Source organism: Pholcus phalangioides, unplaced genomic scaffold, assembly GCF_987345545.1.
Source record: "Pholcus phalangioides strain wild (caught in Gottingen) unplaced genomic scaffold, Ppha-v1.0 ptg000017l_1, whole genome shotgun sequence".
In the NCBI taxonomy this organism is placed as follows: domain Eukaryota; kingdom Metazoa; phylum Arthropoda; class Arachnida; order Araneae; family Pholcidae; genus Pholcus; species Pholcus phalangioides.
Window position 1 is genome coordinate 1,104,902 of NW_028301610.1, and position 16,389 is coordinate 1,121,290.

The window sequence follows — 16,389 nt, forward strand, 5'->3', positions numbered from 1 at the left end:
TAACACAATCAATGCAAATGAAATATATACACGAAAACCCAACACCAAAAATATAAAAATCAAAAGAAAAAATACATATAAACCCTTCACCAAAATCAATTAAATAATATATATACAAAAATAAACCCAACACCAATTAAAATATATATACAGCGGCCATGAAGCACTGTTCATTCACTAACACAACTATATTTATTGAACATCACCAACTTTGCAGACCACCACTAATATCAAACATCACCACTACTGAAGCCACCACAACTATATTAATTGAAGATTACCACACAATTGAAGACCACTACTGAAGCCACCACATCCATATTTACTGATGAGCATCACGATGGGAAGGGAGTTATCTTTTCATTCGAGAGATGATTATATAATAAAATCACCGGAATATGCAGAAAAAAATTATAAAGATATAAAAACTATGAAAAATAACAACGTGTATAAATAAAACTATATAAAAAAATCACCGGATGCTACAATGGCCATAAGCTAAAGTGCTTATGCCATCGTCTAAAATATACCTTTTATTATCATGTGCCGACAAACTGATTTTTCGCTGTTGAATTGTTTGCAGCACATGCGACCGGGATTGAATTTTAGGCATGTCGTGCCTCATGAAAGAATTATTGCGCAGGCAATTTAGATAATCTGCATGTCTGATTTCTTTACTGACAACCGAGCGCACGACACCCTTCGCAGTCTTTTTTTCACAGTCACCGGTAATAAAACTATACATCTTTGGACGCAGTCCCACAAATTCGATCACCGGTTTCCCTGCCGTCTCATCCTTCATCACCCCGATGACCTTCTTGTTTCTCTCGCTGTACAATTTGTGGTCACCGGGGTAGTTAGATGTGTCGAATTTGTGGGAATCTCTCAGCATATCTTCGTAAATGTCATCGGTATAAATTTCGTAGCACAACGAATCCGTGTCGGTGAACAATAAGATCGCATCCCGGCCGTACTTTTCCTTGACGTGATTATAATGGTAGTCCGCCATCAGGTGCTTTGATAAATCTAAAATGGTGACACCGGTGTATATCGGACGATCCAACCTGATGGCAGTCTTCTTCATTTTTAGCACGACCAGGTCTTTATTAATAATCTTGAAGCTTTCGAATGCTGGGGATGCGATTAATTTTTTTGCTCTCTTCTCCTTGTGTACCAAGTGGATGTTGTTATGTTTCCTGAGATTCTCCAGCGACTTCCCATACACTGCATTATTCATCAACTTATAGAAGTCTTTTTCAAAATCACCGGTGGCTCCCTTTCTCTTCTCGGTGTTGAATGCAATGTACGGGCGGAGCCATGGTCGCTGAGAGAACTCGAGGACACGACGAATCGATGTAACTCGCATCCCCAGCGCTGTATAGAGTTTCAGATTTTTATAATGGATGACGTACGCGACCTTATCATTCAAATTTGGAGCTAGTTTGACACACGGATTCGATGGCCCACCGGTTTTCCTCATGTACTCGGAGTACATATCACCGGATATTTTCACGTTTTCAGCCGCCAAAGGGAAATCGTTATGGAGGTCGTGAACGTTCACCGGGTATTCAAGATCAACCTCCAAAATGTACCCCTTGGCGCTATCATCGGGGATGATGTTGAAGTCTGTTGACTCCACTTCACTAGACGTCATCCACCGGAAATCACTCACTGGGAGGGGTTCCATCATACATTTGCCATACAAGTTGTTGACGTCCCAATATATGATCCATTTTTTCTTCTCACCGGGGTTGAATCCTGGAACCATTGGGTTGTTGGCTCGACTGTGTCTTCTAGTGATGCATGAAACCCCTCCTCTGATGCCTTTCTCGAGAAACAGGTGGATGTCTGGATCTGTTATAAGTTCCAATCTTTCGCCCGTCATCTTCAGACAGGCGTTCCAGGCGAGACCAGGGGATGTATACATGTGGGCGGGATCAATTTTATAGTTTTTCAGACACAACTTTCTAAAATTCTGAAAGACGTCTGCAAGCAACAACACGTCTGTCTCCACATACAAGTCGTGATAGTCACCTAAGGACAGCATATGGAAGGTGTCCCACACCAGTTGCGCATGCTGATAGTCATCTGTGGATATGTTTTCCCTACCCAAGGAGGTGTAAAAGGCCTCTATGGGGGGAAGCACCGGTTCGTCAAACTTATCCATGGAGGTCATATATTCGTAAGGATAAACTCCCTTACGAAGGAGAAGCGGTGTCTTCTCACCGAAGGCTCTTTTCATATTTATAAAGTCACCGGGGTTCATAGATTTCACTAGGGTATCAAGAGAAGCGGATAAAAACTGGAACGAATCCAGAAATCTGAGGTGACCCAAACTGAAGGAGATAAATTTCTCCATGTTTTTACCAATGACCTCTATCCGCTTCTCCTTGATCCGACCAAGCCCTTCCATGATGAAGTGAGCATCATAATTCTGCAGGTTATGAAAAATCACCGGGATGTGCTTTGCCATCTTGAGCTGCAGGTTACACTTGGAGTGTACCGCTAACATGGCAATGATCTCTCACCCGATCACTACCAAGAGGTTTGCCACAGTTAGTGCATATCTGTTGGCTCTGGAAGCGTCTCTCTTCCTCGATGGTCATCTTCAAGGGCACCGGGTTGTTGATTTTTTCCAAAATGAGCTTCTCTTCTTCCAGCATGCTTTCCAGAAATACATGGACACTGTCCTCTCCCCTGTATACAGTGGGTCTCCTGAGAGCCACACCATCGGGACCAACAACCACATATGCGAAACCGCATGGACGGTGAAGCGATGTCGCCATGGAATGGGAAGTGGCAGGATCAGGTGAGCATGACTCCACTTTTGACAAGATGGCCTCAAAATCTGCATATATAACGTAGGGCACCGGTAACTGAAAGGCAACATTCTTGAAGCTCATCCATTTTTCGTCTTCACTGGGATATGTAACCTTTTGTGCACCATGCTCTCTACACTGGGTGAGATGTTTTGCATGGGTCTCAACAGAAGAAAACCTCTGCAGACAATAGTCACAATAGTGACAAGTTTCTTTGTGCGCAGTGGTGCGGGAAAAAAGTCTGCTGGTGTTCCGAATGAGGCAGTAATGAGATGTTTCCTCATTCATGATGAGGAGCAAGTTAACATGCCGAGGCATTCTCTCATGTGTAATTCTCACTGGGAATATCTCCTCCCCCTCCACTCCGAAAACGTTGATTGTGATGTTGTTCTGTTTTTCAAACCGGGATATTTGTTCGAGAGTCACTGGGTATATCAGACCGCGAGTATCCAACTCATTCTCATAATTGGCGTATTTGGTAACGCGCTCGGCTTTATCATTTCTAGCCACTGGGTGTAGGGCAGCGAGCACAGACCAGAGAAAACACTTTTGATCTCGATTCTTGATGTTGAGGACAGCTTTTTTGCGAGCTATCCACTGTGGAAGTGGAATGTAGCTCGCTGGCGCCAGCGGTTGGTAGCGAGCGATGTTGAGCTCAAGGCAGATGATCTGATCGAGAACCCAACCGCTGCCGCTGCCTTCGAAATCTTCTGTAGATTTCTCCACCTTTTCGAAGGCTACACCCAGTTGAGTCTCGAGTACTCCAGCCGCGAGAGCGGTAGCCATCTTGCTGCGTAAGTATGCGTTAGTCAACTCCTCTTCACCATCCGCGCCTCTTCGCGAAAACACCGCTATGACCACAACATCCCACTTGATGGCACGTTGACGATGAATAGCTTCTCTCAATAGGGAGAGAAGCCTATCCCTTACGCTGATGAGGAAGAGATGCATGTCCCTATCTTGACCCTCATCGGGAGGGATGTTGTGAGTCACGAAGACGTCGTTGAGGGCTCCGTTGGGCGGTCTGTTGGGCGGTGGTGGTGGTCCGTTGGGTGGTGATGGTCCGTTGGGTGGTGGTGGTGGTCCGTTGGGTGGTGGTGATCCGCTGGGCCCTGGTGGTGGTGATCCGCTAGCTCTGCTGGATCCTCCGTCCTGCCGATGCTTCTTTAGTATATGGCGTTTCAAGTCGTTGCTCCTGGTAAATGCAACCGGGCAGCGCTCGCATTTGAACGGTTTTTCTCCCATGTGGATCTTCTTGTGTTGGTTGAGATTTTTCCTCAACGCAAAGCATTTCCCGCAAGTTTCGCAGAGGTGGCGATTATCCTGTAATGAAAAATAAAATAAAATAATAAGTAAATAAATAAATAAATAAATATATATAAGCATATTGCAAGTATGAATGACAACCATTCATGGATAAGTTTTATCGGGAGCCCAAGCAACCCGCCAGCTTCGGGGGTGTTAGCTCGATACATCGTGTTACAAAACAATCGAGAAAACAAATTCGGGAATGGTTAGAAGGAGAGAAGAGCTACACTCTACACAGGAACAGAAAGAAAAAGTTCCCGCGCAACAGAACAATAGTAGCCGGTATCGATAAACAGTTTCAGGCAGATCTCGTTGACATGAGAAGTCTCGCTCGGTATAATGACGGTAATCAATATTTACTGACGTGCATAGACGTTTTTTCAAAGTATGCTTGGGCAATTCCGCTCAGAGATAAGACCGGAAAAAGTATTGTCACTGCATTCGCACATATTTGCTCTGAACGAAAACCCGACGTGCTTCAGACCGATAAGGGAAAAGAATTTCTCAATAAAGTGTTTCAAGACTTTTTGAAGAGAAATGGTGTTGGATTTTTCACTACTCAAAACGATGACGTGAAAGCAGCCGTTATCGAACGTTTTAATAGATCGCTTAAAACACGAATGTGGAAATACTTTACTGCCAAGAACACATACAAGTATGTGGACGTCATCGAGGACTTTTTATTTAGTTACAACAGAACTTATCACAGAAGCATCAAGATGGAACCCGTTCAGGTCGGTAAACATAACGAGGACCTAGTTTGGAGAACGCTGTACGCGAAAACACCGAAAAAAACAACGATAAAATTTCAAGTGGGTGACCACGTCCGCATCGCTCGCTCGAAACATCTGTTTGAAAAAGGATACGAATCAAACTTCTCTCACGAAATCTTTGTGGTTGACGAGTGCGTGGCGAGAGAAATACCGGTCTATAGATTGAAGGATTTGATGAACGAGAAAATCAAGGGTACATTTTACGCAGAAGAAATGGTTAAAGTGAAACCAGAAGAGACTTATCCCATCGAGAAAGTGCTCAGAAAGAGAAAGAATAACGGAAAGACGGAATTCTTGGTGAAGTGGCAAAATTATCATGACAAATTTAATTCGTGGGTCGAGCTATAAATATCGGAACGCCAGCGAAAGCAACTCATTATGTGAAAGATGTCTTCCTTCTACATCACCCTTCCCAGTGACGCCTCTCCTGATTTTTTCCCGGAAAACAAGCTTTCAAATTTTGTGGTGAAGTTGCCAAACTCGATCAGTTTTTCTTCGGATTACGAGGTTGCCTTATCCGAATTAATCTTTCCTCACGCATTCCACAACATCACGGAACAAACAAATTCTTTCGAATTCGATGTTGGAACAGGATTACTTAAGAGTGGAAGAATCCCGTGTGGTTATTACGAGACTACTCAAGAATTGATAAAAGCCATCTCTCAAAATTTTCAAGATAAGATAGTTATAACGTTCAACCGCAACACGCGGAAAGTTAAAGTGAACCTCAAGAAAAGTGCCAGACTTATTCTTCACTCCGGCATAGCTGAAATCCTGGGATTCGAACCTGGTGAATTAAAGGGTCCTCTCCTCGAAGGTGTTTCAGTGTCGGACGTTAAACTAGACTTTCGCTTGTTATACGTATATTGTGATATTGTTGAACCCCAGGTTGTTGGAAACATTTACTCGCCACTGTTAAAAATTGTCAAGGTTACGGGTCAAGACGGAGAGATCGTTAACGCCTCTTTTGAAAGGGGTCACTACGTTGGGCTTGCGAGGAAAACTTTCGAGACGATTCACATTTATATAAAGACGCACACGGGACGTTTTGTATCATTCGAGCGTGGAAAGGTGATAGTGAAACTTCACTTCCGATTGAAACATCTGTGAAAATGCCATATAAGCAATATAGATGCTGCGTCGATAGCGTGACGCACCACTACCTCAATCAAGCCGGTCATGGACTCTCATATTATCAAGGTTCAAACCTGCAGCGCGGATATGGTATCGGTTCTATATTCGGCTCTCTTTTCAGGTCAGCTATTCCCCTGTTCAAGAGCGGTGCGAGAGCGCTTGGCAAACAAGTGCTTCGTTCTGGTGTAGATTTCGCCAACGATTTGGTTCAGGGAAGAAACGCTAGAATGGCTGCAACCGAGAGAGCAAAAGAAGCGGGTAGAATGCTGACAGACAAGGCCTCTGGAAAGCTCAAGAAGATGTTAGGCGGTCATAAAAGAAAGCGTAAAGTGAAGAATAGAGTCATTCGCAAGAGAGTGAGGAAAGCGTCAACACCTGACATTTTCGATTAACATGGCTATGATAATGGAACACTCGCCCGAATGCCTGAAAAGCGAAGTCGATCTCTTCTCGCTTCCACCCACACAGACCGCAATAGAAGGAGGTGAATGGATCGAGTTTCTACCTCTATCTAGCATAAAGGATATTGGTGCTCCTTTGGAATTCAACGTGACTGGATGCGCTGAAAATTACATGGACCTGTCTGCTACCCAATTACATGTTCGAGTGCGAGTGACGAAAGGAGACGATACGCCACTGCCCGAAAACGAGCTAGTGGCACCAGTAAATTTGCTTCTACATTCATTGTTTTCTCAGATAGACATCACTCTGAACGGTCGGAACATCACAAACTCTTCCCACACTTACCCTTATCGCGCCTACATTGAAACTCTGCTGAATTATGGCCAGGACGCTAAAAATGGACCCCTCGCTATGGAGGGTTATATCAAAGACACCGCTGGATACATGAACAATCTCGAGAACAATGAAGGAATGAAAAAACGAGGTGGATACATCGCCAAGAGTCGATCATACGATCTGATGGGAAGACTTCACTGCTCGCTATTTTTTCAACAGAGACTTTTGCTCAATCTCGTTGATATGAAGGTGCGTTTGGTGCGCACGAAACCTTCGTTCTGCTTAGTGGCCGCGGCCGAGGATTACAACGTAGTGATAGACCACGCTAGCCTATTCGTGCGAAAAGTGAAAGTAAGTCCTGCTGTGGCTATAGGACATGCTAAAGCTCTGGAAAAAACTACGGCAAAGTATCCGATCAACAGAGTGATCTGTAAAGTATACTCCGTTGCTAAAGGAAACATGTCCTTTGTGCAAGACAACGTTTTTCTGGGACCGATGCCAAACAGAGTCGTGATCGGGCTAGTGGATAACGAGGCATATAACGGTACATATAATACTAACCCCTTTGAATTCAAACATTACGACTTGAATTTCATATCTGTGTACGTCGATGGCCGTCCGGTCCCTCACAAAGCTTTGGAGCCGAATTTCACGACGGGGAACATAGTAAGAGCGTACAACAACTTGTTTAGATCTGGAGAAGATCGCGGCATTGATCTGACGAGAGAAGAGTTCAAAAGAGGATACGCACTGTTTTGTTTCTCTCTGCTTCCCGACCAGAGTGAATGCGGACATTTACATCTACTCAGACAAGGAAATTTGCGCGTCGAACTGAAATTTTCCAAAGCTCTTCAAAAAACAATCTCTGTGATAGTCTACGGCGAGTTTCAAAACTTGATCGAGATAACCAAAGCTAGAAGTGTTTTGTGTGATTTCTCGAGTTAAATGGACTCCGAGCAGATAAAAAATGCATTGACATCGAATCCAGTCACAAAGCAGATATTCAGAGATATATTCGCAAGCGACACTTTACCAAACGGCGTTCACAAGTATCCAGCTGCTTTCGTGGTTAACACCGACGTTCATACAGAGGAAGGAAGCCACTGGTTAGCAATATACCTGCACGACAACGTGACAGCTGAATTTTTTGACTCTTTTGGAAGACCGCCCTCACAATTCGTGGATGGGAAAATCAACTCATTTCTGAGCAAATACAAACGACTCACCTACAACGATGTGGCGCTGCAGTCGGTCAACAGCAAAGTGTGTGGACATTACGTTATATATTATATTTTTTGTAAATGTAAGGGCGAGAGCATGAAAGCAATTGTTTCGCGATTCAGTAAGCATAATGACGTGCGAGTGTATAATTTTGTATCGAAAAATTTTGTTCAATAAAAACCACTTACATGAAAAAAATCGTGTCATTATTTACCATGTCTCTGTTAAAGTTACATCACCCTTTCACGGCAGTCTGTGCTGGTGCCAGTGGAAGTGGAAAAACATACTTTTTAAAAAAATTCTTAGAACATAGGGAAAAACTTATCGAACCACAGCCCAAGCGAGTGATATGGTTCTACGGAGAAGCTCAACAACTTCACGACGAGATTGATAACGTGGAATTCAGGGACGACATCGATTTCGAAGGCATAACGGATGCTCTATTGATATTCGATGACCTTTTAAGCGAACTTTCGGGAGAACAGAGGATGGCCAAGTTATTCACCAAGTATAGTCATCACAGAAATCTATCGGTATTTTTCATTACGCAAAATTTTTTTCATAAGGGATTGCGTGAGATTACACTCAACGCCCACTATATATTTCTGTTTAAGAACAGGAGAGATCTGAACCAAGTGAGTCATTTAGGTCGCCAATTATATCCCTCGAAATTGAAATTCTTTTTAGAGGCCTATAACGATGCCACGAAAGATTCGTATTCATATCTATTGATAGATTTGCGTCAGGAGACAGAAGAGAAAATGCGACTGCGCACTAACGTGTTACCAACACAAACTCAATACGTATATCAACCCCGTCGATAAAGAGTCGAGACCCATTATCACGATGACTGCCGTAATAGACGTTGAGGGTTACCGACTCTCTGACGGAACATTTGTGATAAAGGAGTTGGCCTATTGTAATTTGAACTGCAGCGAGACTTTTCACGGAATTTATCGAGCACCGTACGAGTTCTCGCAACTGAATGCAAGAGACCGACATCAAGTGAAATGGCTCACACATAATTTGCATAATTTAGCGTGGGAGAGAGGTGATCTACCTTTTCGTACCCTCGAAACCACGCTGAAAGACTTTGTTAAAAAGTTTAATGTTGTTTACGCCAAGGGTTACAGCAAGTGTCAAATGCTCGAAAAACAATACGGATTGGAAGTCATCGATTTAGATTGCATTTTATGTCCTAACGTGACCGATCTGCCTGAAACGAGTCAACATTGCTCTCATCACTATGGAATGCGCAAGCATTGTGCTCTAGCAAAAGCTCAAGCTTATGCAAAGTGGTTAAAAGACTGAACTTGTTGTTTCGATCGACTATTTCACGAGATGTCTTTGCGGAGGCAACAACTCTTAAAATCACTCTGCGAATGCCCAAGAAAACAGCTGCTAAAGAAACTAACGAATGAGAAGTTGAAAATCGTGTGTGAATGTGCGCTCAATCTGCTACGCGGGAACATTCCAGTAACAAAGTCACAGAAAGCTAAGCTTCAAAAACACAAAGCCGCTCTGAGAAAACTTGCTTCAAAAAAATTACCTCTCTTCAAGAAAAAGCGCGTCTTGCTACAAAAAGGAAGCGGTTTCCTTGGAATATTACTTCCGACCGCGCTTAGTTTATTGTCTAGCATTATCGGAAAATAATGGAATTTGCAAAAAAAGTGGTCCTTGTGCCAGAGGCAAGATATAACCGTCACGTTATTCAAGAACCTCAGTTGTCGGAAATAGATCGGGAAATGAAAAAAATTCTTGATAGCACTCTGTCCGACGACATTAAATTTAAAATGTATCAACGTGTTCTGCACAAAAGAAACTCGGTTTTCGAAAATAATTCTCCAGTTCTGACCGAACAAGAAGAAACTAATGAGCGAGACCTCAGCAAACCCCCCATCAAAGTGGAACAATGGAATGAAATGAAATTTCCAAAATCGTATAAGTCTTCGGCAGAGGAAATTTTGAAACATATCAAAAATTTTCCTAAAGTAATCAACTGGAACGAGAGTGGCGAGCTGATATATAAAGGAAGGTCAATGAGAAACACTAACATTACCGAACTCATCGCTAGCGTGGCAAGTGCGAACAAGAAGCGTGGCGTGAGTGGACAGAAAGAATTCTTACAAGCGTTGCAGTCTATAGAACTACCCGAGACATTAATCAAAAACAAACACTTGAGAAAACGATGGTTAACGTTCTGAACGAGCAGATCGAAGCTACTGCCTACGATGAAAAAAATAACAGAAGAGGTGTTATTTGGAAAACGAGCGTTCCCGACATAGATTTACCGTCGTCTTGGACTTATGAACTGGAAGTGCGAGGAGAACGGATAAATCGAATTCAAAAAGGACTGATATCCTCTATGCTGATTTTATTATTATTTTTACTATGTCTCAGTTCCTATTCCATGTATCCAACACATATGAAATTCGAAAATTGTACGCATTCCGAGCCACTAGGTGGAAATGTATATTTTACTCGTTGTAATGCAACATACGATGTCCGCGTTTTCGCAAATCATTCTCCTACTATTAAAGGGATAAATTTATCAACTTCTCAGATGTACATGCTGCTACGAAAAGCAGCAAAAATTTTAAATTAATAAAATTCTGTATTTTTAAAAATTGTATTTTGTCTTTTTCTGGTCACCCCTAACAAACAATTTAAATTAAACGGAAAAACATACATTTAAATGGGTCACCCCTAAAAATCAATCGACTTACATTTAAATTTAATCTGGATAGGGAAAAAAATATAATAATTGACTTACCCCCTTCATCTTCTTTTTCGTTCCGCTCGGTCCAGCTTCTATTGGTCTTTTTAAACATTGATTCACAAACTCCATCGTATCCTTGTCTAGATCTTTTAGCATTGCCTTTGACACAAATTCAGGATCCAGACACTCATTAATGAATTCTTCCCCATCGCTTATATCGTTTGCACTCATTTTTCAATCAACTCGACAAAACTAAACTTGAAGACTTGACACTACTGTGACCAAATACGAAATGAGAAGATTTGTGAAGCAGTACACTTTTTATCACGACTCAGAGAGAGATAACAATGAATCATCGCGATGACCCAAAGTGTTGACGCATTAGATAACAGAAGTGGACATCCCTATCGTCACACTGAGTGGTGACGCATTAGACATGAGAAGTGGTCATCCCTATCGTCACACTGATAAGCAATTAAATGTCTGGAAAAAAAAAGTTTAATTATTTAATTGATAGATTTAAAAAAAAAAAAATGATGGGGAAATTTTGCTTTTGGACGCCACTCCAAAATTACCGAACTAAGGTGTATAGCTCGCAAACCGTGGCAGTTAACGGTTGCAAGACTATCTCGGACCTATTCCCCGTAGTTCATACATTCATTCAAACCTTTCATTAAAATCATTCACTCATACCATTCACACAGAGACATAACTGCTCAATCTATGTCACTCCAGTCATCGAAATCGATGGATGCGATCTCGTCCTCCTCCTCCTCCTCCTCAAAAACCCCATGATTAGGTAGCATTTCCTGCGTTGGATACTGTAGAGAAAAAAAAAAACATTTTTTTTTTGAGTCAACGAAAAGCAAATGAATTCTTTGTAATGCAAGAGTAATATTAATGACTTACCTCTAACAAATCCAACGTCTCACTGCTCTGACTTGGTGGGTATGCTCTACCAATCTATAAAGAAAGAAGTCATGCAATTAGCAAAATGACGATGTAGTAAAATGACGGTGTTGCGTTTCCTAAAATTTAATAATAAATTACCTCCACAACCGATGAAGTATCGCTGGCTTCCCAACGCTCACTTCCTAACGTGTTAGGTGTTGGCCAAACTACATCGCTTGATACTTCACCAATCTATAAAGAAGGGAAAAAAAAAACAAACAAACATGTAATTAGTGGAAAAAAAAAGTGATGAATTGAATCTTACATTAATTAAGTAATAATAAATTACCACAGACGAGTCAGAACTCGCTACCCATCCTTCTTCTCTTAGCATAGCAGCCAACCTGTTCAAAGATATATATTCTGGCTGAACAGTGGGTGGTTGCCGCACTGTTGGTGACACAATACACATCTTTCGAGAAAATCCGTTATTGATCACCTCTGCCCCTGTGTGACTCATACAGCGTTGATGCTGTATAAGATCACTAATTATGAGAAAAAGGTTTTCACATGTGCAGCATCTATACTGAGTCTGCTGAAAAAACAAATAAAAAAGGTAATGTAACGAGAGCTGTTAATTGTAACAAATGTATAAATTAATACATGAGTCAATCATTCACAACTGAATATTTTTTTTTTTTTGAATTCTTGTGTCCTAGTGAATTTAAATCGTAATGTGAAATAAAAATTTAATCGTAAAGAAATTCACAGTAATTTAAAAAAAACTTACATCTTTTTTCTTCTTCTTTGCTACATATCCACTTGGACCAGCTACATCCTCGCTTGCAGCACGTTTTCTCTCATTTGTAGCAATGCTATCTCTCACGAATTCAGACATTCTGACCACTGCTACAATTAAAGAGCTGTCGACTTGTTAAAATCAAATCAAAGAGTGAGAACAAGACACTTTTTTTTTTTATCATGTACGCTATTAGCCGTGTTGTCCACTCTGTTGCAGTGACGCATTCCGATAACAGAGCGGTCCTTACTGAATATAACACCTTGATAAGCAATATACTTAAAAAAGAGAAGTGAAGTATTGGTGAGAAGAGTGATGCATCACTCACCCGACTGATAGTGTTTAATTATCACCCGAAGCGACTGTATTAAACAACACGTGATGAAGCATACTCATTACCCTGTACATGCGATGATAACGCTTACTACTTTGACGACTGATCAATTAACACATGACAGTGATTAAACTCGTACTCGATTATAAGAACTGAGTGAAGTGCACTCACTGATTAATTAACACATGACAGTGATTAAACTCGTACTCGATTATAAGAACTGAGTGAAGTGCACTCACTGATTAATTAACACATGACAGTGGTGATGTCGCATACACGAATCTACTGATGAAGCGTACTCGATTAGTGTTATCACTACTCGTGTGCAGCAGTTTTTTTATTTTTATTTATTTAACAGCTTACTAGTTCGCTTATATCAGTTGAACTTTGGGTTTAATAGTATATTCGTATACTAAGCTAATCGTCGACAACTGCAGTATATAAACTGCGAGATAGACAGAATTGCTTCACTCAGTTCTCCGGTTCAATTGGATATAAGCACTCTCTCCGCAACTCTCTCACATCAACTTGGTAAGAATATTACTATGGCTTCTTGCGTGTTAGATTTTGAGGGGTTTTTGTTTAAAAGTGGGATATATGTAGTTAAGGAAATGGCCTGCTTCGATTTAAATACAGGTAGAGTATATCACTCCCTCTACAAACCACCATTCTCTAGCGATGAGCTGACAGACAAAGATTACGTGCAAATGCTTTGGGTTGCTAAGAATCTCCATAATCTTAAATGGGATGAAGGACTTTTTGACTATATCTTGATGAAAATTCATCTAACAACCGTTAATAATAGATACAGTCATATTTATGTTAACTGCAGTCAAAAAAAAAAATTTCTGAAGCAGCAATTCAACTTAGAAACAGTGGAAGTCTTAAACTTCCCTAAATCGTTGACTTCTTGCAAGTTTCATCCTCTACAAAAGGGACATTGCGCGAGAAGTAAGGTTTTAGCATGCGCTGAATGGTTAAAGGAATAATTTTTTTTTAAATCTGTAAATAAAATTTTTTCATAATAGTTAAAATATATTTTGTAACATGATTTTAATTGTATGGGAAGTTTTTTCTCTGACTAGAAACAACGAATAATTTTAAAAATATATTTTGTAAAAAAAAATTAAATTGTGAGAGTTGCGGAGAGAGGCTAAAAATGTGTTGTAACTCTATCATTTAGAAAGATGGAATCCCAACTCAATGTCGATTATTATACCGACGTGTTGAAGTATCCTAAAACGATGTACGAGCAGTTGGAAAAAGAAATAGTCTACGTGTCAGCCGAAAAAAGCATCATCAACATTGGTGGAAAGATGATCCCGATACCCCGTCAACATGCTGGTCAAGGTGATCCTGATCTCAACTACAAGTTCTCTGGCCTAGAGGTTCCTGCCATGCCCTGGACGCCCACGGTGCTGAAGATCAAGCAGATCATCGAGAAATTAACGTCTTCATCGTTCAACTACTGCCTCATCAACAGATATGCTGACGGTACCCGGTCCATCAGCGCTCACTCTGACGACGAGAAACAGCTAGCGAAAGACCACCCCATCGCTTGCCTCTCCCTCGGTGCTGAAAGAAGTCTGGTCTTCACCCGTAATGGTTACGAACCCGTGACTTATAAGTTGCAGGACAATTCGGTCATCGTGATGAAATCGCCTACCAATAAAGTGTGGAAACATGCTATTCCCAAAGATCCCAACGTGAAAGAACCGCGCATCAGCCTGACGTTTCGCAGAATGATGCAGAAGCGAAAGTCCGAAGATGACGCTCCCTCCGCGACTAAAAGACCGCGACTATTCAAGAAAGACTCTACTCCACCCGAGGTATTTCACGTGTGCGATGACTTCTTCGTATCGGTTCAGACTTTCAAAGATGAAGTTCGCGTCAACATGCGAATCTATAGAGATGGAAAAGGTGGATTCATGGTGCCTACGACAAACGGTATTTCTATTACACCTTTCCTCTGGGAAGTGCTTCGCGAGCAAATTTCGGCTGCTCTGATCAAGCCTAAAAGTAGCTTAGTAGCCAATCTCGAACTTTTGGTGTGGTGGGACGAAGACGGCGTCCATTTCCAACAGATGAAGAAGAAAGACGGAATGCACGAACTGTTTTCCAGAAAGCTCACCATTTCGCGCTTCCAATGCGAGCAGCTCTTCCGGTCTTCCTTGAACGATGCCAATCCCTTGCAAAGCCGCATTTCGTCTCAAATCAGACATTTTCAGCTGAAGACGTATCTCCAGCAATGCATCCCTACTATCCCGAAAGACGCCGAAGACCCCGATGGTGTAGCGGTCAACTCCCTCAAAGAAATTCTCAAGAATCTGGTCCTGGAAAAAATCTCTGAGGACTTGGACTGTGAAGGATGCGCTCGCAACCGCCCCAGCGTTACAGATCACAATTGCATGACAGAGGACATTTCATCGCTAGTCTTCATTTATTTTGAAAAAGCGTTCGCGAAAATCGACTTCAAAATTGTCGCCGACTTGCTTGTAAAAAAATGCGGAAATCTAATATCCGAAAAATTTTTCAGCGAAATCAATGTACCTGTTATATTAGAACAACTCGAAAAATTATGTTCTGAATAAATTTAAATTTCATTAATCAAAGTTTCTGTCGTCATTTGCGTATCTCATTGTTTTTTTGGGAATGACCCCCTTAAAATCGGTAATTTATGGATGACCCCTCTTACTTAGGAAGATGTAATTAATCCCCCGAAAAAAAGATCTCTTTCGTGAATCAGACGTTTAAGAATACACCCCTTATCAGTTTAATAATAATCGTCGATAGTGCTTGGGAAAAAAATAATTCAGCAATGACCCCCTCTTATGACCAAGTAGCTGCGGAAAGGGGGCAGCGTTGACGTCATGGGTTGGGAGTGATCAGACACTAAAGTTTTATTTAAGAAAGCCCCCTTATCACAGAAGAAAATGACTCAGGTGCTGGCTGCGGAAAAGGGGGGGATGGCTGCGGAATAGAAGGATGCGGTGGCTGCGGAATGGGGAATGGCTGCGGCTGCGGCGGCTGCGGTGGGGCAGAAGCCCCTTTCTGCCCCTACTCATCTGATATTTCGATATATAACGATATGGTCCAAATATTGTACTATATCGTTGTGCTACTGGGGTAGAGCGTATAGCCATAACACGCATGCACACAGTCATGGGCGGAGATACGGGGCGTGGGGGGGGGGGGCATTGCCCCTCCCCAGCGTCAAAGGTGGAGTCGACTGATCTAATGAGTTGACATCATTAGATCGTGATGATGAGTTGACATCATCATCGTGCCCCCCAGCAATAATGACCGTGCAACCCCAAACTTACAAGTCTATCCCCGCCTATGCTCGCAGTTAGTGGAAAGTGACGATTGCAAATGGGTTAAAGTATTTTTCCGGGTAAAAGCAATAATAAAAAATTGATAAAAATGGAGGAGTTTGATTCAAATAATAATGAAGAAGTAATTAGACCTACAAAACGTAGACGTATTATTGCGATATCCTCTGACAATGACGATAGTGATCAAAGTGTGAGTAATTTTGAAATATTTCTAACTTTATACAATAAAAAAAAATTTGGTGATATGGGCCAATTTTCCACTTTTTCGAATGATGCAAATGGGTTAACCGAAGTTCCACTAAAGCTTAATTTGCTATT

General features: G+C 41.6%; 2 protein-coding genes across 2 annotated transcripts; both read right to left on the minus strand.

Moving 5' to 3' along the window:
* Positions 1–472: 472 nt before the first annotated feature.
* On the minus strand, positions 473–2,473 carry LOC149072095 (uncharacterized). The gene has a single exon (XM_089246706.1). It carries the CDS (start codon positions 2,471–2,473, stop codon positions 473–475), a length of 2,001 nt encoding a protein of 666 aa, XP_089102832.1.
* Positions 2,474–2,486: 13 nt separating this feature from the next.
* LOC149072096 (uncharacterized) lies at positions 2,487–11,645 on the minus strand. Its single transcript, XM_089246707.1, has 3 exons — positions 11,622–11,645; positions 10,767–11,533; positions 2,487–4,142 (listed from the first exon to the last, which is right to left on the minus strand). The coding sequence occupies exons 2-3, from the start codon at positions 10,941–10,943 to the stop codon at positions 2,487–2,489; spliced, it is 1,833 nt and encodes a 610-aa protein (XP_089102833.1). The 5' UTR covers positions 10,944–11,533; positions 11,622–11,645.
* Positions 11,646–16,389: the final 4,744 nt, after the last annotated feature.